We start from the raw sequence: 22,802 nt of genomic DNA, 5'->3' as shown, positions 1-22,802 counted from the left end.
AGCGTTTGGAACTGACGCTTCTCGCCCTGAACTCCTCAGCCCTGATCAAGGAAGCAGGCTTTAATTTCCTTCTCATCCTGTCAGCTATGTGCGGGGAGGATAATGGAGGTTTAGCTGGCTGCTACCGAGTGCTCTCAAACCAGACCTCGGCATCCCAGGCAGAATGTGTGCTTGAGAACAGAGCAGCGAAATGAAAGCAGGAACTCGGGTTCCAGGCGATCATGCGATCACCCGCACTGGCGTGCCCATCGTACGCGCCCAGGGAGGAAGCACCCACGCTGCGCTGGATGCTGAGCTTGCTCCTCCTTCACTGGTGGCTCAGGCCAGGTTTTCGAGAAAAACAAAAACCCGTGAAGTTTATGTGTATGTCTAGAGAGCTGGAGAGACTGATCGCAAGAAATGGCTCACGCAGTTGTAGAGGCTGGCAAGTTCTGAGTCCACGGGTGAGATGTCAGGCTGGGGGCATCTCCTGACTTACATAGCCCCAAGGGCTGATGGACCCAAGATGGGCAGGCTGCTGGCCGTGGAAGGAATGAATCCCAGGTTGGTAAGAAAGATGGCCGCCTGCTGACTGACTCACAAGCTGCTAAAACTAACAACTCCCAGGACTGCAGGCCACACAGCACGCTGCTGGCTCAGGTCCAGGGACCGAAGTCACATGACGATGCGTCGGATGCAGGATCCGAAAAAGCAAATGAGCGTTTAGTTTACAAGAGTGTCCACCTCTGTTGAAGCGGCCGCCCTTCAGAGGAAACAGGGTCACCATTGATCGGGTGCTCGTGGCAGGTCTCGTGCGGATGACTGCATCATAACCGCCAAGCCATGGAACATCACGGCCCAACCCAGTCGACACAACTCGAAGGAACACAACCATACGTTTGGTTTGATCCACTGAGAACTTGTACCTAATGGGCAGGTGAGGTTAACCAGCATGATAACAAGTCACTTTAGAAGCCTAGGGGCTGTTTCTCTGCCCGTTCTGAGCTGGTGGAAGTTGACCACAGACACTGGAAGGAAAATCGGAGATCTCTGGTGTTGGTTAATTTTTTTAAGATAATTTTATATTCTTTTCTCCTGTACCAGAGAAGACAGATGTCTTGATGATAAGTTTCCAAGTAATATTAGTTTCTTGGCCATAACCAAACTTGAGAGACTGAGTCATTGAGCTTGGAGACTCATTACTGTCTGGGGACGTCTGAGACAGTTGGCATAATTTAGTCTATCAAGATCATGTTCTGCATCCTGCTTTGTTGGCTGGTGGCTGAAGTCTTCAAGGGTTGTGTGTGGCCGTCTAAGATCTAGCCATTTGTCTCTTCCCATCTGGGGTCAAAAATAGAATGAGGACAATCAAAGATTCAAGGGGACACTTCGTCCAGAGAATGAATGGACCACACAAAGCACAGCCTCCACTATATAGAAACCAGAGGAAGTAGACAGTGCCCAGCCAGCTCACACTGATTAGTCCCAATAGCAGACCCTAGACAGTAGAAAAAAAATACAGAACAAAATTGTTTTTCATTTTAAAAGAGCAGACTCATTGGTCTAATAGAACCTAATGGAACCCCCAATACTACAGCCCTATAGATACCCTTCAGACCTGGAACAGAACCTGCTCCCGGAGATCACCTTTCAGCCAAGCAATTCACAGGCCCATCCATTGAGCACTGAGGCCCGTGAGCAGGGTGCTCCTCCCCAGGACAGTCAACCACGGGGGACCGAGGAGGGCAGCGTGTGACCAAACGCACAGCTCAGCCAGCAGAGGAGCGGAATGGATGGGGGGACGGAAACAGGAAACCCGGGAATACGTGGGGGTGTGCTGTTCCATTGAGGGAGGTGCATCTAATGTCAGGAACCAAAATGAGTGTAGGCTGTCGAATGGGAAACTCATTTGCTCTGTAAACTTCCATCCAAACCACAATAAAACTCCAAAAATATATATTTTTTTAAGAACAAGGCATATGACGTCCAGAGCAGTACTAGTGGAAACCATGCGTGTGTCTCGAGCAGAATCCTGCAGAGGCTGCTTCTGGGAGGAAACCAGTTGCAGGCAGCGCGCTTGGGGAGCGGCAACTCGAGCTCAGCAGAATGGAGTGGCAAGACCCCCTTCCTGGACTGCAGCTGCGGTTTCCGAAGGGGCTGAGGTGGTGACCAGCCAACTGGAGGAGGAGTGGCAGGTGGCACCCAGTTTCCTGATTCCTCTTTTTGCCTGTGGCCTCCCTGACGAGCCCCTCAGATCCTGGGTGGAGGCCCTGTTCACGTCGGCCGGGTGTCCACCCCGGGTGGCCACAGAGAGCAGCAGGGCTCACTGCGCTGTGGGAAGGACAGCATCCCACGGCCTGGGGGACGGTCCAGGGAGAGGGCTCATGGGTGAGGAGTCGGGGGGTGGGGCGCACACACACCCAGAAATCCCCAGAAAGACTTAATCCTCAGCCATACAAGGGAGGGTCTAGAGTTCCTACATTCCATTTTTTCCAAAGACCAAAGGCATGTAGGAACACGTGGGGGGAACATTCTCGACCCCTGAACACGGAGCTGTTGACTGTGACTTGGAGATGAAGGGAGGAGCCGGGAGAAGCTGTCAGAGAAACCTTGTCTCGAGTTTTTGAATTGTAGGATGTTCCTAACAGGTCTCTTATGCAATTTATTCTGGTTAATTGGCTTCCTTCACTCATTTAAAGTTTAAACAAAAACATGTCCGCTGTCACATCTACGAAACAGATTTCTCAGCTCACGGAAAATAATCTGCAGAGAAGGCTGCACTGAGCAGTAGCCAATCGAAGTGCACTTTCCGGCTGTCGGACCCGGCGGGCTGGGATCCACTGGGTGCGGCATGGCTCCGTCCACTCGCGCGTGGACGTCCACCTTCACCAACGTGCCGCTGCCTTAGTGTTGGTCTGTATTCTGTTAAGATTTATCTCCCAGCTGCAAATGCTGACGTGTCGTCTTTGGAGTTGCTGGTGTTTCTTTTCCAAACCCTGGGCTTTCTGGGAAGTCGTAGGAAGTCCGTTTCCTCAGCTCCATCTTATCGGTGAGGTGGAATCCTGCACTGTCTGGCTAAGATTGTTTTCCTACTCAGATGGCCTTCTGCGAAAGAATGACAGGAAACAGGCAAATGAGGGACAGCTGGATCCATCTCTTAGATGACTTCAGTTCTGCTGAGTCCCAGCCTTTCCCTGGAAAAGCTAATAATACAGAGACCCAAACTCACTGAGTGACTTCAGCTCAGCTGACCCTACAACAAACCCAGCCCAGTTCACTGCCAGCACTCATTTCTGACGCACAGAGACCTCGAGGGCTGGAAGCATTTACAGGAGTGTAAAGTCTCCTGTCTCTCCCATGGGGCAGCTGGTAGATTTGAACTGCTGACCTTACGCTGAGCAGCCCGATGCTTAACCCACTATGCCACCAGCACTCCTTTAGCATCCCTATAGGACAGAGTAAAACCCTATAGGAGGGGGCTTCTACGGCTGTGTGTCTCTGCAGAAACAGACATTTGGTGCGTTCGAACAGCCAGCCTTTCGGTTAGCAACCAAGTGCTTTAACCATGGTGCCACCAAGGCCCCTAGAAAAAGCTGCCCGTGCCTGTCTACTGCAAGAATTCCAGTGAAAGATAAACGAGAGGATTCATTTCTATATGTAGTCTGCTAACCAAATGGTGAGTCTGCGTACGTGATGGGTGCACTGCCAGTTGGGGGTGAGGGTGGGTAAGGAGTGTCTGGTGGTTGTGATAAAATGGAGTTGCTGCTGTTGGGAGGGGCTGTGAAGTTGGCCTGACTCCTAGCGACCTTACACAGATCACGTTCCACAGCGGTGGCCACGTTAGAGTCCGTTGTTGAAACCACTGTGCCAGTCCACCTCACAGAAAGTCTACCTTTTGGTTGACCCTGTACTTGAACATGATGTTGATGGCCTTCCCAAAGGGGTGGAGCGCACCCGTGGTCCTGTGGCCTGGGCTCTGCAGGACGTCCTCCGAGGAGTAGTGGTATAGCTGCCGTGGACTCAGCGCTGAATCCCGGGGGCTCGTGTTCAACATAAAGAAGACACGCTGCCACCTTCTTGATCTGTGACATGTTTGAGTCCCTTGTTATAACTGTGGTGTTGGGCTCGCTCATGAGAGCCCACTACACACACCCCTACCTTCCAGGGACCCTCCATCAAGCACCGTGCCCTTTTCTAGCAGTTGGTCTTTCCTGATGACGTAGCCAAAGGGAGCAAAACGAAGGCTTACACCTCGTATCTCAGGAGCAGTGCACGCGCTGGGTGGTAGTCCATCATCTTCTCCAGCACCACAACTGGACTGAGTCGTTCCTCCTTCTGTCTTCTTTGTGGATGGCCAGCTTATGCGTAGAAGGTGAGCGAGAAGGCGGTTGCCCCCAGGGCCGCCCAAGCACTGAGGGCTTTGACGAAGACGTGGGCAGCAGGTTTGCTGAATGCCTCGCTTGATTTCTCGACTGCTGCTTCCATGGGCATTGATGATTGACCCAAGAACAATGAAATCACCAGCGACCTCAAGTTGTTCTCTGGAGAGCCCAGGAGACAGGTGCCAGCCACTGCTCACCACCTACCCCTCTGTAGGGGGGGGGGGGGGAACGGTGCCTCTCAAGGCAGAAGAGTTCCCGGCAGAGGTGGGAGAGAAAAAGACTCATTCATCTCCCCCTCACTTTTGTCACAGAGCTGCAGCAGAATGGGGAGTGGGGTGGAGATGAGAGGGACCTTCTGCCCCAAGGAGCCTTGGGTTGCTAGTCTCTTCTCCTTCCCTTGAGTACCGGGAACAAGCAACATCGTGTGGTGGGGGAGTGCTGCCGCGCCCATGAGGCTCTCCGCATCTTCCCTCCGGTAGAGGTTTTCAGCTCCCAGCGTCTAAGAAATGCCTAGTCTGGATGTTGCTTTTCTACAGCAGGTAGTGCTGTGCAGGGCTAGCCGGCCGCTCTTGTGTGGTCTCCTCCGCGAGCTGAGGAAGAGCTGGCTGCTGCACAATCACACTTTGCTGAAGCAGTGACAGGAGACTGCCAGGAGGTCTGCATTCCTCTCCCTCCCCCACCCAACCCCCCAAGCGGGTGATAAACGATGAAGGCAGGCTGTTCTTGGGGAGCAACAGCCGCTCCTTCAAAGACATGCGGTCAGGATCTAAGCGTAGCACACTGCAAACAGAGGAATCCACCTTGTCGGAGAACCCTGCGATGGCCTGAGGGCTTTGAAAGACTGGGGCTCCGTCGCCTCTCAGTGGGCAGCAGCTCCATGGCCCGGGCATTGGTTTGGGACCTTTGTGGTGTCAGAGGAGGCTGATATTGAAGCCAGCCTCCTAAGGTGCCTGCCTATCTGCTGATTTAGGCTCTTTCCCAAAATGTCCTGGGGGAAGGAAGTGAGGAGAAAAAGATGAAATGGCTCTTTACGAAAGCCGCCTTCAGCACAGACTTACCCAAATCCGGGAGCTGAGAGAAGGTTCTGGAAAGCGTTCTTCGGTGCCCCTTCTCCGCTTTCCCCATCTCACCCTTGTGCCCCGGCGTCTGAAAAGACCGTCTCCCATGAGCCTCCCTTGCTCACCTGGCAGCCTGACTGCCCTAGACAGGCGCTGCCCCTGTTCCCAAGTCCAGTCCAGATGGGAGGCGTGTGGGAAAGGCGGTCAAGAGATGGGAGAATTCTAAACAGCTGAACCAAGCTGGAGGAAATAGGCTTCTTGCTGCAGAATCAATTAGTCCTGGTGAGCCTATTGCATTCCATCATGGATTCGTGGGAGGAAAGCCATCTCCATGAGGGTCTTCCTGGTCTCTGTCAACCCTCCATTCTTCGAACGCGCTGCCCTTCTGCAGGGCCTGGGCCTTCCTTAGAATGTGTCCCAAGGGTGTGAAAGGACGTCTCAGCACCCTTGTCTCTAGGGAGCCTTCTGGCTACACCCCGTTCAAACAGACCTATCTGTTCTTTGAGCATCGCAGCAGTCAAGATTCAGCACCGCGATTCACATGCCCCGGTCCTGCTCCTGCCTGCTTTATGATGCGCTGTCCGTTTCCACGTGCATGTCATGTGGCTGGCTGTACTGTGACTTGTCCTCAAAGGGACATCATTGCTCTTCAACGCTCTAGAGTGGTCTTTGGCAGCCGACTGGACCGGCGGAATGTCACGTGATTTCTTGACACCCGTGCCCAGGAGGGTGGCTCGGAGTAACATGAAATCCTTGGCCACTGTGGGAGTGTCGTCTTTGATCGCAGTGTTGCTGCTGCTTTGTTTTCTTTCCACTGAGTTGTGATTCATACTGAAGGCTGCAGTCTTTGATCTTCGCCAGTATGTGCTCCACTTCCCGTCGACAAGGCTGTCATCTGTGTATCACGTGTTGCTAATGAGCTGTTCTCCCGGCTGGATGCCTTGTTCTTCACGTGGTCCAGCTCCTCAGATTATTTGCTGAACATACAGACTAAGTATGCCGAAAGGATACAACCATGACTCACCTTTCCTGGTTTTATATCATGCATGTCACCTCGTTCTGTTTATGCATGAGCACAATAACGTGTTTTGGAATTCCTTTTCTTAAAGTTATATGTAGCGTGTTATGATCCACACTCAGTAAAACACACGTAAAGATCTCTCTGGCATCAGCAAGGAATATCCCTCCTTCCTCGTCCTCTTGTGAATCCAGCTGCCCTTTGTGTCAATGTACTGCTGCAGCTGTTTGTCAGTCACCGTGCCTCGGGCAGACTGTGACTTGCATGTGATATCGTTCTTATTCTGTTGGGTCACGTTCCTTTGGAATGGACACAAATATGGATCTCTTCTCAATCAGTAGGCCAGATAGCTGTCTTACAAATTTTTTAGCAAATTGTATGTCAGATAAAGATGCTTGATATTTTGAAGTGTTTTTTTTTTTTTTTTTGGAATTGAAAGTGCATTTTTTCTTTTTTTTAAATCTTTTTTTAAAATTTTTTTTAATTAAAAAACATTTTATTAGGGGCTCATACAACTCTTATCACAATCCATACATATACATACATCAATTGTATAAAACACATCTGTACATTCTTTGCCCTAATCATTTTCTTTTCTTTTTTTTTTAATCTTTTTTTTAATTTTTTTTAAATTTTAACAATTTATTAGGGGCTCATACAACTCCTATCACAGTTCATACATATACATACATCAATTGTATAAAGCACATCTGTACAGTCTTTGCCCTAATCATTTTTTTCTCCTCTTTTCTTTTTTTACATTTTATTAGGGACCCATACAACTCTTATCACCATCCATACATATACATACATCAATTGTATAAAGCACATCCATACATTCCCTGCCCCAATCATTCTCAAAGCATTTGCTCTCCACTTAAGCCCCTTGCATCAGGTCCTCTTTTTTTTTTCCCCTCCCTCCCCTTTCCCCCCTCCCTCATGTGCCCTTGGTAATTTATACCTCGTTATTTTGTCATATCTTGCACTATCTGGAGTCTTCCTTCCCCCTTTCTCTGCTGTCCCTCTCCCAGGGAAGAGGTCACATGTGGATCCTTGTAATCAGTTCCCCCCTTCCAACCCACTCACCCTCCACTCTCCCAGCATCGCCCCTCACACCCTTGGTCCTGAAGGTATCATCCACCCTGGATTCCCTGTACCTCCAGCCCTCATATGTACCAGTGTACAGCCTCTGCCCTGTCCAGTCCTGCAAGGTAGAATTTGGATCATGGTAGTTGGGGGGAGGAAGCATCCAGGATCTGGGGGAAAGCTGTGTTCTTCATCGGTACTACCTCGCACCCTAATTAACCCATCTCCTCTCCTAAACCCCTCTATGAGGGGATCTCCATTGGCCGACACTTGGGCCTTGGGTCTCCACTCTGCACTTCCCCCTTCATTTAATATGGTATATATATACATATACACATATATACACACACTTATATCGTTGTTTTTTTTGCATGATGCCTTATACCTGGTCCCTTGGCACCTCGTGATCGCACTGGCCGGTGTGCTTTTTCCATGTGGGCTTTTTAGCTTCTGAGCTAGATGGCCGCTTGATCACCTTCAAGCCTTTAAGACCCCAGACACTATCTCTTTTGATAGCTGGGCACCATCAGCTTTCATTTTGAAGTGTTTTAACAGGTCACGTGGAATCAGTCTTATGGGTGCCGCTGAGTCGGCCCCAACTCACAGTGACCCTGTGCACACAGAGCAGAACACCAGGCCTGCGTCAGCCCCACAGCCCTTGCTGTGTCTGAGCCCACTGCTGCAGCCACAGTGTCCATCCATCTTGTCCAGGGTGCTAGACAATACTCCTTCTTCACTTTACACCAAGTGTGATGTCCTTCTCGGGCTGGTCTCTCCAGACAACATGTCCAAAGACCGCGAGACCAAGTCTCACCACCCTGGCCTCCAAGGAGCACTCTGACTGTACTTCTTCCAAGACAATCTGTTGGTGCTTTTGGCAGTCTGTGGTACTTTCAATGTTCGTCACCAGCGCCATATCCGAATGCATCGATTCTGCTTCAGTCTTCCTCATTCATTCTTACCAAGCCCAGATAAAACACAATTCAGCACACAACCAAAAAAGTCTTGGCGCCACCAACCTGTCTTTGCAGAGAGGGGTGCTAGATATTTTGAAAATAGGGAAGTTCGGGACATTTTTGAACCATCAACATTGGAGAGACGAGTACAGTGAAGCCCTACTCACTCATCACCCGACCTCAAACCACCGACGGGAGGCCGTGGCTCAACTTCCTCCCGCACACTGAGGGGTTCCCTCCCTCTCCACTCGCCATGCCCTTCTTTAGCATCTCACCTTCCGATGACGTGTCCAAAGTCGGACACCAGCATCTCCCGACGCGGGCAGGCTTGGAAGGAGAGTCGGGCTGGTGTTCTTCTAAGGCTGCTTTGTTCAGTCTTCCCGCATTCCACTCCCCTTCGTATGCGTGGACAGAACCATGGCCGAAGTGCATCCCTTCTTCTGCGCTCATTCCCAGGGCCCGGTGATCGAAAAGACCTGGAGTGGAGCACGTGTACACCTTCATCATCAGAAGGTAAGGGCCTGCTGCAGGGCTTGAGTAATTTGCGGAATGCAGTCTGTGGCTTCCTTTCTTACCTGCTGCGCCCGCGGCTGTCAGATGTTGGGGCAACTGCAGTCTTGTGTGGCCTTCTTCCCTTGAGAGCCAATGGCCACCGCACACACTGTCCTCTGTGCTCCTCTCAGAGCGGTCCCGCACAGCAGTCCGCAGAGCCAGGCTCTACTTGCTTTCGCCCCTTCACACGGGCAGGCTGTAGGACACACTGGGAGCTGGGACAGAGCAGCCCTGTAAGGGACTTGTCTCAGGTTTGCCCCACCCGCACCATGGAGCCGACACCGAAGCCCTGGTAAGGCGACAGTTGACTGTTGGGCTGCTACCCAAGAGGCTGGTGTTTTGAATGCACCCAGCAGCTCCTGCGGAGACGGGGGTGGTGGGGGGGCACTGGTGATCTGCGTCCTTAAGGTCACGGCCTAAGAGGCAGCCCTACTCTTTCCTGCCACCTAGGGTCCCTGAGTCAGAATCCAATTAGCAGCTCCCAGCAGCCACCTACCCAACACAGTGTGCCTAGACATCGCTCTTGGCCACTCTCACAGGTTCACAATGGGATCTCGGGGTCTCTGGGATTTCTCTTCCTGTGCTTGAGGCAGCCCACCATGAAATGCACGAAGCATGTCTAAAGTCCTCTATTGGAAAACTGACTTGCCCTGGAACCCGACACTCAATTCACAATGAAAATTTTACACACACACACATAACCAAAAAAAATCCCCAAGAGCAGAGGAGGGGAGACCTTCATGGTGCCCATCAGGACAGGTGAAGAAGGGCCAGGCCAGTGTCCTGAGCAGCTCCGAGGTGCGCACTCACTGTGGAGCCCAGGACGGAGGTTCCGAGTGAAGACGGGGGCCCAGCCTCCCTGGTTGCACGTTCTTCACCTGCCCCACTCCAAGCTGGCACGAATGGCTGGGGTACACTCTCCTTGTGCAGCCCCAATATGCCATGCAGGCCCCCCATCTATACTCTGCCAGGTAGCTGTGCCAGGCCTCCTCCTCGCCACCAATGTTCCTTCCCTGGGCATGAGCCAAAGGTTATCCAAGTACCATCCCTCAAAATGGAGTTTGTGTGTTTGCTGTGTGTTTTGAGGTCATTTCAGAAAAGGTCACAGAGTTTTCCCAACGAAGGATGGGGAAGGTTTTCTTCAGGAGAGTAGATTGGTCCAGGCTCTTGCTTCCCCCCGCCCCCACCCCGCGTTTCCTTCTGAGCTTTTGTCTCTGGTGCTATCTCTGAGTACACACTCTTCACGGGCCACCCACAGGCAGGGTGTTTGCTGGGCCCAGGCCTCGGTGACCCTCTCTCCCCGCCCCCCTGTCTCCCCTACCCGATCTCTCTGGTTAAGCGATTCCTGTGGACTCTGGCTTATCACACCGGAAGTTGATAAGTTAGGAATTCTTTACAGTGACGGTCCAGGCACTAGGTTCTATTTAGCCTCAAATTTGTGTCTGTTTTAAAACTTCTCAAAGGTTAACTCTCAGCTAGGGCTAGCGTACGGACAGGACATGGAGGAAGGGGGTAGTCCTTGGACTCCTCTCTAAAATCTAGAACAAATGGGGAGGGATGGGGCTGGAATTCCTCAAATCCTGGAGCTGGAGCTCAGCCTGGAGCTGGAGCTCAGCTCTCTGGATGATGGGCTGCGGCCAGGCGGAGCGGGCTTTGAGAAAGCACCCCAGGGAGCGGGGACTCTCGTGGCCCCTGGTAGAGGATGCGTCTTCTTGAGCAATGCCATGGTGGCACCCGCCTGCTGCCCAGGGAAGCCTGGTTGGAAGCTGGCATCTTAACCAGGCGGCTTGTGTGGCTGTGGCCTACTCCACATCCCCATCACACTGCCTCCTGAGCCTGGTGTGTGGACACAGACCAATGCGCGCTCCGGGCTCTGACTTAAGAACTTTGAGCTTTACCATCCCTGCGGTGGCGGTCAGATTTATCCTCCGAACTGGGCCACTTCTGGGAGAGTATAATGAATAATTAAGTGGGACCTTAAGCATAAATTGGGACTGTCACAGGTAAACCAGTATGGATGGGCAACCTAATCATCTCCTAAGGTTCCATGATAAATCCAGGTACCCAGTGATGTATTATAACATAGATCTTACTTCTTCCCTGGCACGGTAATAAAGACCCAACATTATCTTTATTGGCAAAACTAGATACTTATTCATAGCTAAATTATTTAATCCCCAAAGCCTTTCAAGTTTATGGGTGCGTGCATCCCTTTTTATGCCTCATACTAATATCCTGGTCATCCTTTCCTGCCGCCTTCGAGAAAATGAAGATAGATGGGCTTAGTTTCTTGCCCTGGCTTTGTTGGTAGGTTTATGGTGCCCTTAAAAGGTAAATCCGCTCCATCAGTAATAGCTGCAGTGGAACAGAGTCATTGCCGACCGCCTGCCTACCCTGTGCTGAGGGCCTTCTGAAGGTAGGAAGGCCTATCTTCACATCAGCCCTGTGAGCTACCAACCGCTATCCTCTCTACCACAGCGGAAGCTGGAACTCAAAGGAGCAAAAGCCCTCGCCTGTGTTCAGAGCCAGGCTGCCAGATGTACAAAAAGTCGTGTGTGTGTGTGTGTGTGTGTGTGTGTGTACACACTATTGTCACATACATGCCAAAGGTTGGGTCAATGAGCGAGTCATTGAGGAGGCGATGGATAAGGCCGGTGTTCCGCTTCATGTCACTTGGAAGTCTCTTCCTGGCTCCTGGCCGTGTGTGCCTGCTGTTCCAGGCTGGCTTGCTTCCCCTCAGCTGCTGACACGTTTGGTGGTGGCTCCCTCTGCTTTGCATGGATATGTGTAACTGTGCTGAGGGTGGGGCGTCCTTTCAGCTAAGCTCCCGTTGCTGGAGAAATGAAGGTTTGTGGTGGAAAGAATACCGAGCCCTCCCCACCCCATCTCCCTGGAAGCTCCTGCAGACAGGAACGTTGGGGAGTCCTGGCCCTGCACTCCCAGGCGCCACCAGGAAAGGTCCTGTGTGCTGGTCTTGCTCATCTTCCCATTAAGAATTTTAAAACGTGTGGCATGAGGTACTCATGCATTTGGTTTCACCCCTCATGAGACAGGCATTGTTCTTCCTCTTAGTGGGGAGGGGGAGGGGAGGTGCAGAGGCTTCCACGGCATCATTCTCCCACCCCCTCCTCCCATGAGGCCCCGCTCAGGGCAGCGCCCTGCTTTGTGTCAGCAGTAAGCCCCTGGACATCGTTTTCCCAGGGAACTCTGTGATTCTCTGAATTAGAAAGCCTTTTAAGCTTTCGTGTCATCTGCGGAGCAGTACACACACACACACACACACACACACCTTGTCTGGTGACACTGCAGGGTCTGTGATGTGAGAGAGGACAAACACGTTGCTCAGGTGTAATGGGTGCTAAGAGGGGTCGAGTTTGGCTGAGAGGTGAGCCAGGGGGGTCAGTTCAGTTCCAGGTCTGAAGAGCGCCGAAGTGCTGCGTTGTCCCATGGTTGTCCCATTCTCCTCCAGACCAGCTCTTGTGATCCCTCCCTGTCAGAGCAGGGGAGCCAGGCCCCATCGATCCAACGAGGCGGAGGTTCACGTGGTCCAGCAGTCCTCTGATTTGTCCTCCATTGTTCTCTGCTCTGGGTGGGAGGAGGAGGAGAGTTGTACTTTCAGACCCTTGTCACTAACTCACCAAAGTACGATGTAGAACTATGTTGTACGCCCAGTGACCCATCAGTTCCAACTCAGGGCAGCCCTGCCCAGCCTGCCCCCGCACCGCCATTGTTAGGGTTGAGCCCACTGTCACAGCCCCTGCGCCAGACTGCAGGTCATCAGTGCATGCCTGGACACAGGGTGGAGCAGAGTCCCTTTGGGCCTGCTCATCACAACTGAGGATGCAGGACTGTGTAACTAACTCGTCTACGTGGTAACTTCCCTGTGCGTATATGACCTTGGCTTTGACCGACCGTTGTCCATGTCCACCCATGTGGTGAGGTGTTCTGTGGACTCCTCAGAGGGGCACAGTATTCCGTGTGTGTATACGGCATTCACATCCGTTGGTGGGCCCTCAGGTGTCTCCCTTGGCTTATATACGCAGCATATTAATGGGTCCTGTTTTCATTTAATCCACTTACGTTTAGCATCATTGGCCGCAGGCATGAATTTCATTGCCGTCAATCTTTGTTCCCTATGTTTTCCTGTGCCTGAGTCATTCCGTCTGACTCCCTCTCCTTTTCTTCTTTCGTGTCTTGCCATCGTCTGCCACGACAGATGGACATGCCTGCGTCTCTGTTTCTACTCCTGTAAGCTTGTTGTATTGGGGGAAAGGCTTCCAGGCTGGTTTCCAGGGGATGTGGTCGTGTGTCTCGCTCTCAGGTCATCGTCTGCTAGTGTTGGTCTGACTGTTTACAAAAGTCCTGTTTAGGCCATTTCCCTGGGTGTACAGTTTTCGGTGTCTGCTGAGAAATCAGGGCGCATTCTGAAGGCCCTTCACATGGCCCGGTGACTTTCCTTTAGGGTCTGCGCGGGGCTCATTAAGTGCATCTTTTCATCTTCTGTAAGATTCCAGAAGGCTCCTGCTAGCGAGTCCCGGCAATTCCCAGTTGCTTTTCTTTGACCTCCTCGTCCTCTGGAAGCCTTAGTTCATGTGACTGGTTCTTGGGCTTTCTTCATTTGCCCTCAGGCCGGCTGGTGACAGGATGTGTCTTCAATTTCACTGGCCCACTCTTAGGGTGACGCTCTGCGTTCCTAACATTCAGCATTTTCCCGAGTCCTTCCAGTGTGCTGTCTGCGGCTTCTATCAGCTTGTCATACCCACAGGGTGGTAGCTCGTTTTCCATGAACATTTCGAAGCCCCCTTTGTGATGCTGGGGTCACTCGAGCACAGACCAGAGCTGCTCATCAAGCAAACGGCTCACACAACGGTCCAGGGTCATCAAGTTGGTCCCAACGCGCCGCCATCCAGACACTGCCCAGACCGGCACCATCCTCCGCATCGTCTGTGAGCCCATCAGCACAGACACTGTGTCCTGTGCACCTTGTCCTGGTCGGCCTTCTGGCTCGACTTCTTCTGAGAGAGAGAGTTGTGTGTTCCTTGACCATGATCGCCAGCACCACCATGCAGAGGACGGAAGCCTTCGGTCTTCCTTGTCCGACATCCACCTTGGAAAACACCATGGCTTAGGTCAGGTGCATCGAGGTCCTCAGAGTACACTACACCTCACTTTTCGACCCTTTACAATGAGGTCTTGTGCAGAAAGACCCAGTGGACTAGGTTGACTGCTCCATTGCAGAAGCAAGTAAGTCAATTTCTAACTCAGTGGGTCCGTGTTAAGCTGAAGGCTTCTCTTGCAGGAGTAGGTGGGAGACTGGTGAACACTCCAGGTGGCAGATGAAGCAGGCCCCAGACTCGGGGGTAGGGGGGAAGCAACCTTTCCACAGGGACAGTTTATATAAGAGGAATGGCTTTCCAATCGCATCAGGATGTGCCCTGAGCAAGGGGGTTGTACTCACCCCACCAGTCTTCTTACAGCGGCTCGGCTGCTCACAACAGATCATACCAGGAGGTGACTGATTATAGGCTGTTTGGTAACACCATGGGGACATATATTGAGGATGCTCACAAAACCCAACGATCACCCCCTCTTCCCTCCAGTAACTGCATACCTGCTCTTCCTGAGAGAGGGGTCCTGGTTTCTTATTTGGGTCGTTTGATGCCGTCTGTTGATTGTGGGTTGGCTTGTTCAACCCCGACTTTCTGCAGGTGTAGACAGGTCCCATCCATGGGGAAGGGTGGCGATCTGACCGAGTAGTGGGGGAAGAGGGGAATAAAAAAAGAGACAGGTGTTAGGCCTGTCACATGGTGACACGCGCCTCTGACAAGCTCCAGTCTTGAATTCCTGAGTGCATGCTATCAACCGCATGGGCGCCGCAGGCTCAGTCTGCTGGGGAGCGACTGCAGAGGGGGGCAGGGTTGTCCCCAGCCACCACGCTGGTGGGGGGTTGGGCAGGTGGAAAAGGCCTTTCCCCAAGTCCCAGCCAGTTATCCAGTTCCTGCCCACCCACAGGCTTTCCCTTGCACCTAGGCTTTCTCCTGGCGAGTTGCTTCCGCTCCTTCCCGCCCCTGCCGTGCTCGCCCACGTGGCTGCACACCCCTCTGATGGGGCTCACATTCTGCTCCCCTCGTCCCCCTTGGGAAGTCTGAGAATCTGGCCTCTCCTTGTTCATGACTCTCACCTGGCAGGGTCTGATGTGGGCCTTCCCACCCCGTCTGCCGCTCACCCCGGTTCCTCATCTTCCCAGCTGATGTTCAGAGCTCTCGGGCCACCTGGCTGTCTCCCTTGGATTTGGGGAGTCTCTCTCGTAGAGGGGTTGGATGGAACGTGTCTCCACCTCTAGAGCAGGCTCTGCAGAGTCCAGGAGGTTTTCTGGAACCATCTGCGTCAGATCTCCCTGGGCGTCCCTCTGAAGCCGGGTGGTGGCTGGCTTTGCCACAGTTGAACCAAGCTGGGGGAGGGGGTGTGACATCATTTCCATCTACTGCCCCCTGTCTGGTCTCTGACCCACGGGGAGGTGTACAAACCGTGCTGACCGCGGAGGGCAGGCCTGTGAACAGCGTGGGCCCCATAGGCTACACCTGAGGAGTGGTCAGAGGGCGCCGGGGATGGGCAGTGTGAGTGGCAGGCCTGCCCCCCCGCCCAACTTGGGCAGGAACAAGTGTTGGCTCTCCAGCCATTGCTTGTCAGGGCTCCGGAGCCCAGGTCTTGCTCCGGTTGATTGCAGGGAACCTGGAAGCCGCAGCCTCCTCAGAAGCCTTTGCCAGCAGATCCCGTGACCAAGATGACACGACTCACCAGTGCCTCTGTGAAGACTCCCGGACAGCCGGGGCCCGGGCTCTGCCTGGCTCCTCTCAGGTTGGTGATCCTGGGCGACGTCTCCTGCACGGTCTGGATGTCACCGGGACACAGCATCACTGCCATGCGTCTCAGGGATAGCCCAAGTGGACCTAAGACATCAGCCACAGCGGACTCTCAGTCAGAGGTTTCCAAACGTATGTGGCCTTCTGCCCACTTTGGGAAAGACTGGCCGTGTCCCAGCAAAGCTCCCAGGTGCTGCAGGCCCAGGAAAGCCAAAGACCCACCTCCAAGAATCCCTGGGGTCCCGGCAAATTAAATGGGCATGGGGGTGGTGGTGGTGGTTATGCATTGGGGAGCTTACCACAAGGACAGCAGTTCAAACCCACCAGCCTCTCCATGGGAGAAAGATAAGGCTGGCTGTTCCTGTAGAGGCTTACAGCCTTGGAAACCCACAGGGGCAGTTCTGTGCTGTCCCCGAGGTTGGTGGGTGGGCTCGATGATGGCAGTGGGTTTGGTCTGAGGATCAGGGAGGACTGGGGTGGGGGGGGTTAGTTACCCTGATTCCAAGTTGTAGCAGAATAGAACTTCTTCTCGGGGGTCTTAAGCCTATGAGCTTTCTGACTCTTCAAAACTGACTCCTTGAGAGCCTTTTCTGTAACAGAAGGTATTGTCATGAAGATTTTGGTAGTTTGTGGGACACATGTGTCCCCTGGGTCCTGAAAGTGTTAGGCTTTCAGCAGTGTGCTGTAGTCTGCGCACATGGGTTTTCAAAAGCTACCATTTTTCAAGCCAATAGATGACTGGGTGGACCCTCACTGAGGCCATCTCAATGCCGGCCACCTCGGAGGAGAACAGACCTGGTCCCTGGGAGCAGGCTTCCTCTTTCTCCCCCAGAGCGGCTGGTGGCTGCAACCTGCTTGCAGCTCTACCCCGTGCACGACCCACGACGGCATCCAGGCTCCTGTATAAACTCACAGTGTTATAAACGGCCTGAGACCACGAAGGCAGGAGGGCTCCTCCCTCGCCTCTCGGCCCCAGGGCAGTATCAGCGCAGTGCCAGTCAGGCCCCCTCTGAGGGAGGTTCACCACTGACCAGCACGCAGATGGGCCTGGCTCCGCAGGCCTCCTGGGAAGAATGTGTGGCTTGCGAGGATCTCAGAGAGAATTCGGGGCAGAGAGCCTGGGGGGGAGGGGTGTCCCCTGCGTGCTGTGCAGACAGACTGGGGGTGTGAGGTCAGACCTGGTTGCGCAAAGGGAGAAGGGCCCTCTCTCCAGCTCAGGTGGGTGGCTCTTGGGCTCGCGAGGACAATACTCGGGGTCCCAGAACTCCAAACTCGCTGTCCTTGAGTCGGTGCCGACTGACTCATCACGACCCTACGGGAGCTGGTAGTTTTGAACCGCTGGCCTCACGGTTCGCATCCCAACTTGAAACCACCACCAGGGCTCTCGGTTGTATGCAGACAATGGACCGTCCTCTGATACTGTTCCCAACATAGAGCCAACGCTCCGAGGAGGAACAGAGTCCTAGAACCACCGTCGACCCACAGGGGCCCTGTAGGGCAGAGTAGAATGGCCCCTTTGGGTGTCCTCGGCTGTCCACCATTACAGAAAGCCTCTTCTGGGTCCAATTGAGCGGCCGGTGGGTTCCAACTCCTGACCCTGCAAAGATTGGAGCCGAGAAAACAGACGGACAGAACATGGGGCAGTTCTACCGGGTCACAAAACAGTGGCCTTCTATCTCTGAAAACCACCAAGAGCCTCATCCTTCATGGGAGCCACACCAGATGGGGAGGGGTAGGGGGTGGGAGACCTGGCTGCACAGCCCTCCAGACCCATGAAGCCACCTCCCCTAACCAGGGTCTTGTTTTCTCCATGCAGACCTGCTTTGAAGCGCCCCCAGCCTGTACCCAGACCCACCTGTGCCACCGCCGTTTACATCAAGTGAGAAAGAGGCCGGCCGAGCCCTGGCTCCCACAGTGAAGACAAGTTTGCACTATCCCTGCCACTCCGCTGGGAGTGTCGGTTCCCGGGGTGGGGTGGGGTGGGGGGTTGGGACCAATGTGTAGGATTTCAGGGGGTTCTGACTCAGTGAGTCCCTGTCCTATGGTGCTGTGTTCTTGCTCAGGTACTTGTAAATTATTAATTTATGCTGAATGTGGACTGCGGCGGCCGTCTGCCACCCCCCACCCCCGCCCCAAGTTTTCTGTGGGAGGAAGGGCTGCTTACATTCTCTTGAACTTGAGATATCCTGCCTCCTGGGGGCACTGGGCTTCTGCTGCCAGACCCAGCTCAAGAGACAACCCTCCCCTGGCCCCCCACCAGTGGAGCCCTGGAACACCCTCCCCCCAGTCTCCACAGGCCCACCTTAAAGCTCGGGGCAGCAGAGATAGGTTAGGTTTCTGGTTAGAAAGCTCTAGAGCAGTGGATCTCAACCTTCCTAAGGCCGCGACCCTTTCATACAGTTTCTCATGTTGTGGTGACCCCCAACCATAAGATTATTTTCATTGCTACTTCATCACTGTCACTTTGCTACTGTTATGAATCAGGCGACCCCTGTGAAAGGGTCATTTGATCCTCAAAGGGGTCACGACCCACAGGTTGAGAACCGCTGCTCTAGAAACGGGGGTTGTCGGCAGGGATTTTAGGGTATGGTCACCCTGATGGACAGGGTCTGGTACCCTGAAGCCCAAGTTGACCAGTGGATGGACTCCTCTGCCAGCTGGGCCCACTGCCTCTCCACCACAGCTGTGGCCAAGTGGAAGGCAGGTGCCCCGCCCAGCCTGTCTGCTCGCCTGTCCTGTCCGCATGGGCAGCCGAGTCCCTGCCATGCTCTCTGGAGCAGTGTCTTCACGTCCCAATTTCTCTGTGGGACTCATTGAAAGACACCCTCCTCATGGGCTCCAAGCGGCTTTTAAAGGGCACTCACAGTCCACCGGTTGAGTCTCAGAAATGTAGTCAGGGAACCCCTTTGCTGATCCCTACACATCCAGGAAAACACAGCCTCTCCAACCTTTCCCCCTCCAAGTGCCTGACGGGGTGGGGAAGCCATTTCCGCAAGCCCGACTAGTTCATGATGTAAAACATGCGGAGATGTCGACGAGGTAAAATGCCATCCTGCCTGGTTCTCACTCGAGACTAGTCTCCACGTTACAAAGCAATGGACAACGGCCCCAGAATTCACTCTGAGTCTCTTAGGACAAAGACTTCTCTTTCGGGCATCGTTTCCACAGCTCCTCTGTGCCTTGCAGCAGACAGCCCCAAAGGAAAATTTTAAAAAGACCAAGAACCTTGGTTTTCCTTCCAGAAAACAAAATGACCTTTGACTTCACACACACACCACAAAGGGGAACCCAGTGATCACTCATTCCAACTCACATAGTCGGCCTGCATCTGATGATTTTTTAAAAATGTAAAGCCATCTTAAAAGTACTGTAAACTGGTTATACTTGGTCATTGTCTTAACGCCTTAATACAAGTGAAGGGGCTTATAGGATTTTCATGGTACATTACACAGGCCTTGTCTCACAGAGATGCTGCCCAAATCCACTGGATCCCCCTCGTCACTGCGGTGCCCCTGGGCTCATTCCAGGAACTGGGGTGAGTTCGTGGGTCAAGGAGGCCACAGCTGTGGCCACATCATCAGTGGCCACCCCGCGGCATCTGCACAGCACTCAAGCCTGTTCAAGTCCAGTGTGCCCTTACTATCCTCGGGACGATGCTCTTTGAGGAAGAATACTTCTGAGATGCAGGATCTATCAGATGAAGCCTTTCCAGCAATAACTTTCCTTGGAGGGGCACGTAAGAACCAGGCTGGGGTGGGTGGGGAGGTGCTTCCTTTTATGTGCTCACAGGTAATGAAACCAAAATTCGCAGGGGTACAATGTGGCTGTGCCTCAGCTGTGAAGCAGACCCTTCCTCCCACATCCAGCCAGGGCTCAGGCTACAAGGCCTCCAGGCACGCCGTTGGACAGCCTGTCTGCTGACCTGTCTGGGGACACTTTGGTTTCCCCCACATGTGGAGGCAGACATGTAGAAGCTGTGCCTAACATTTTCCATTGTCCAAGTATGTGCACAGGGGCTACGCTGTACCCAGCCAGGACAATTCTTCCCAAGCACATGTGGGATGAAGCACCCCACAGAAGCCACCGCTCAGCTGCAAGAGAACAAATGCTCCGGCTGAGCTCAGAGGAACGCTTTCATGCCTCTTCCGGCTTTGTGAAGCGTGCCCAGGATGCAACATCAACAGCAAGGCTGCCCCCTGGAAGAGGTCCAAACCCAGGGCTGAGCCAGGCTGTTCCCGGGAGGCCCCAGCCATCTCTCAGTGATGTTTACCAAGCTCCCTGAGCCAGCAGGCCCAGTGGGCAGCTGAAGGAGCCCAAACTTCCTCATCCCTCCAACTCCCAGGTTTGTTGCCTTCTGACCCTGTGGCTGTGTGAGCAAGTCTGGCTGGGCCAGGCTCTCAAAACAGCCCCAGCCACACACAACAGACCTTGAGAGAGGGGCGGCTCTTGTGCTGGAGACATTGCCAGCCCCGGGGTGGCCACACATCCTCCCTCCTGGCACGGCATGACAGCAGGCCTAGGAAGCCCGGGGTCATGGCGACTGCCAGGTCCTCAGCTCCCCGTGAATCTGCCAGCTACCTCCTGCTATGGGCGGACTGCACATCGCTCTGCAGGACATGGCCACCCTGCCAGTCGGTCTCCTGGTCCCGCTTCCAGCAGCAGCGTGCATCACTTCCGGTCTCAGTGTCACCTTTCAGTCAGTCCCACAAGATGGATGGCGGGCATCTTTGCCCTGCTGTCGCACCCTCCAAAGCTACCGCTAGTCTAGTGATCCTAACTCTGATAGGCGCTGGGACGCAGAAATTACCAAACAAAATCTGGTGACTCTCTATGGTGGTCATCCTCAGTGCCCGGTGCTTCCCCCATCTCTGACCACCTTCTGCCTGTGGTGCTCCTCCAGCCTGGTCAGCCAAGTACACTTGCCCCACCCCCACCATGGACTTGCTCTAAAAAGGGAGTTGGTCGCATCTCCACTAGTAAAATTCTCCTAACTTACTTTAAAAGTCCTGCCAGCATAGGCTTCTTGCAAACCTAATTCACAGCCTCCTGTCAGAGCGACACAGGTCTGAACGACCAAGGACTATGGGAGCAGGTGACACCCTTTTGGGATGCGTGAGCCCGCTCACTGGGAACCAAGGCTGCACAGCAAGGCGGCTTCCGTGTGCCTTTGGAGCCCCGCGCAGTTTTCCTGCTGCTCACGAAGGCACTCCAGCTCTTTTGGACCGGCCTGTGAGGACATGTTTCCCGCGAGCAACTCTAGACACAGACTCAGCCGGGAGGCCGTCCAGGCGATTCCACAGGACTGGTGGTGGCCGGAAGACGGGGCGTGCAGGGTCTCAACTCAACATGACCCCTCGAGGCTGGCAGCCCAGGAAACCAGGGGCAGTTCTTTCCTGGACTCCGGCTGAATTGTTCCCATGTGATCACTCTCCTTTAGCAAGAAGTGAAGGGCGTGGCGTCTGTGCTCACAAGTTTACCACACCGGGCACAACAAACAAGTGGCATAGGGCCACCAGCAGCGTGGCCCTCATGAGGTTAGATGGTGGCCAGAGGGAAGGTGCATTGCTTGTTTTGTGTGTGGTGACTCTACACAGCGACAGGTGTCCCGGCACAGTGCAGATGAAATTTACAGCCGCATAAACCAGCACATTAACTTTATAGCTTCAACCATTTATACTGCTTTGGTTTGCTAATTTTTTTTCACATACCTTTTATGTTACGGTCTCTGTTAACTCTCGTACACGTTTCTTATGTCAGGGTTCCGCAGGTAAACACCACCCAAGAAAGTCATGGTTAGGAATATTATCTCCAATAAATGGTATGCAATGAGTACACAGACCTGCCTCGCCTGTTACTGCAAATGTTAGAAAGATATTTAAAAAGTCCTATTCTCATTCACTGTAGAAGAGGAAGCGGGGAGGCTATGAGGGAGCCAGAGCGTGCCCATGCCCACCAGGTAGGAACAGAAGGAGGTGAACGTCTGCCCAGACTACTCAAAAATCACACTACAAAACTTACCTTGTTTACCTAAGTGAGGAATCCAAAAAAAGAAGTGAGCTGGCACAGCGACATGAGCATCAGACAGGACTGAATCAGATTAAGCAGAGCTTATCCAGGATGAACATCTAAGGCTAATGGGCGTCTGTTCACAGGGAAACACGGCGTCTCCAGCCTCATGAGAAAGGAAGGCTGGACATTCCAGGAGAAGAGATGCGTGCAGTGGTCACGGCGGGCCTTTGATCTCACCACTGTCCACAGGACAGCTTGTAGACCACGAGGCCCAGCGAGGAGAGGGAGGGGGACTAGCATACATCAAACAGGATACCCAAATAGCACAGACCTTTCTGGATGCTTCACGGCAGCAGTTCCCAACCATGGGGGTCAAATGACCCTTTCACAGGGATCGCCCGGTTCATAACAGTAGCAAAATGACAGTGATGAAGTAGCAACGAAAACAATTTTATGGTTGGGGGGTGGGTCACAACATGAAGAACTGTATGGAAGGGTCGCGGCCTTAGGAAGGTTGAGAACCACTGCTTTATGGGGAGGGGAGTGTGGAATGTTAAGGCACAAGAGAAACCGCAGTCCCACGTGGCGTGAGGCCTCCAACTCTAGCAAGTCCTTAGCAATGACGACTGCAGCCGTCGAGTGGATTATGTATGGATGACACATGGAAGTCTCTATCACAATCCATGGCAATGGTCCCCAATATCTTGCTCCCTAAAATCCAGTGCACAACCACCCCCCAACCACCACCACCCCATGAGAAGTTTCCATTTGGAGGCTCTAAGCACATTCAACATATATCCCAACTGAATCTATTCATCAAGCAAATGTAGAACAACTTCCTTTGGGTGTGTAGGGGGTGAGGGTGGGGTAACAAGTAAAGCAGTGCTGAGAGGGAAGTT

At 53.3% G+C, this 22,802-nt stretch overlaps 1 protein-coding gene across 3 annotated transcripts in view; it reads left to right on the top strand.

Annotated features, from left to right (window-relative positions):
• Positions 1 to 21,726, top strand: part of ADAM12 (ADAM metallopeptidase domain 12) — a 281,165-nt gene extending 259,439 nt beyond the window's left edge. For 2 of the 3 annotated variants that reach the window (XM_075534458.1, XM_075534460.1), the window contains 3 exons: positions 8,936 to 8,992; positions 15,759 to 15,889; positions 17,711 to 21,726. In XM_075534458.1, coding sequence (XP_075390573.1) covers positions 8,936 to 8,992; positions 15,759 to 15,889; positions 17,711 to 17,777 — 255 coding nt within the window. In that variant the 3' untranslated portion in view covers positions 17,778 to 21,726. The remainder of the gene's footprint in view (positions 1 to 8,935; positions 8,993 to 15,758; positions 15,890 to 17,710) is intronic. The other variant, XM_075534459.1, reaches the window with a different exon arrangement.
• The last annotated feature ends 1,076 nt before the right edge of the window (positions 21,727 to 22,802 follow it).

This window comes from Tenrec ecaudatus, chromosome 16, assembly GCF_050624435.1.
Source record: "Tenrec ecaudatus isolate mTenEca1 chromosome 16, mTenEca1.hap1, whole genome shotgun sequence".
Lineage (NCBI taxonomy): Eukaryota > Metazoa > Chordata > Mammalia > Afrosoricida > Tenrecidae > Tenrec > Tenrec ecaudatus.
This window is presented reverse-complemented; position numbering and strand designations above follow the sequence as displayed.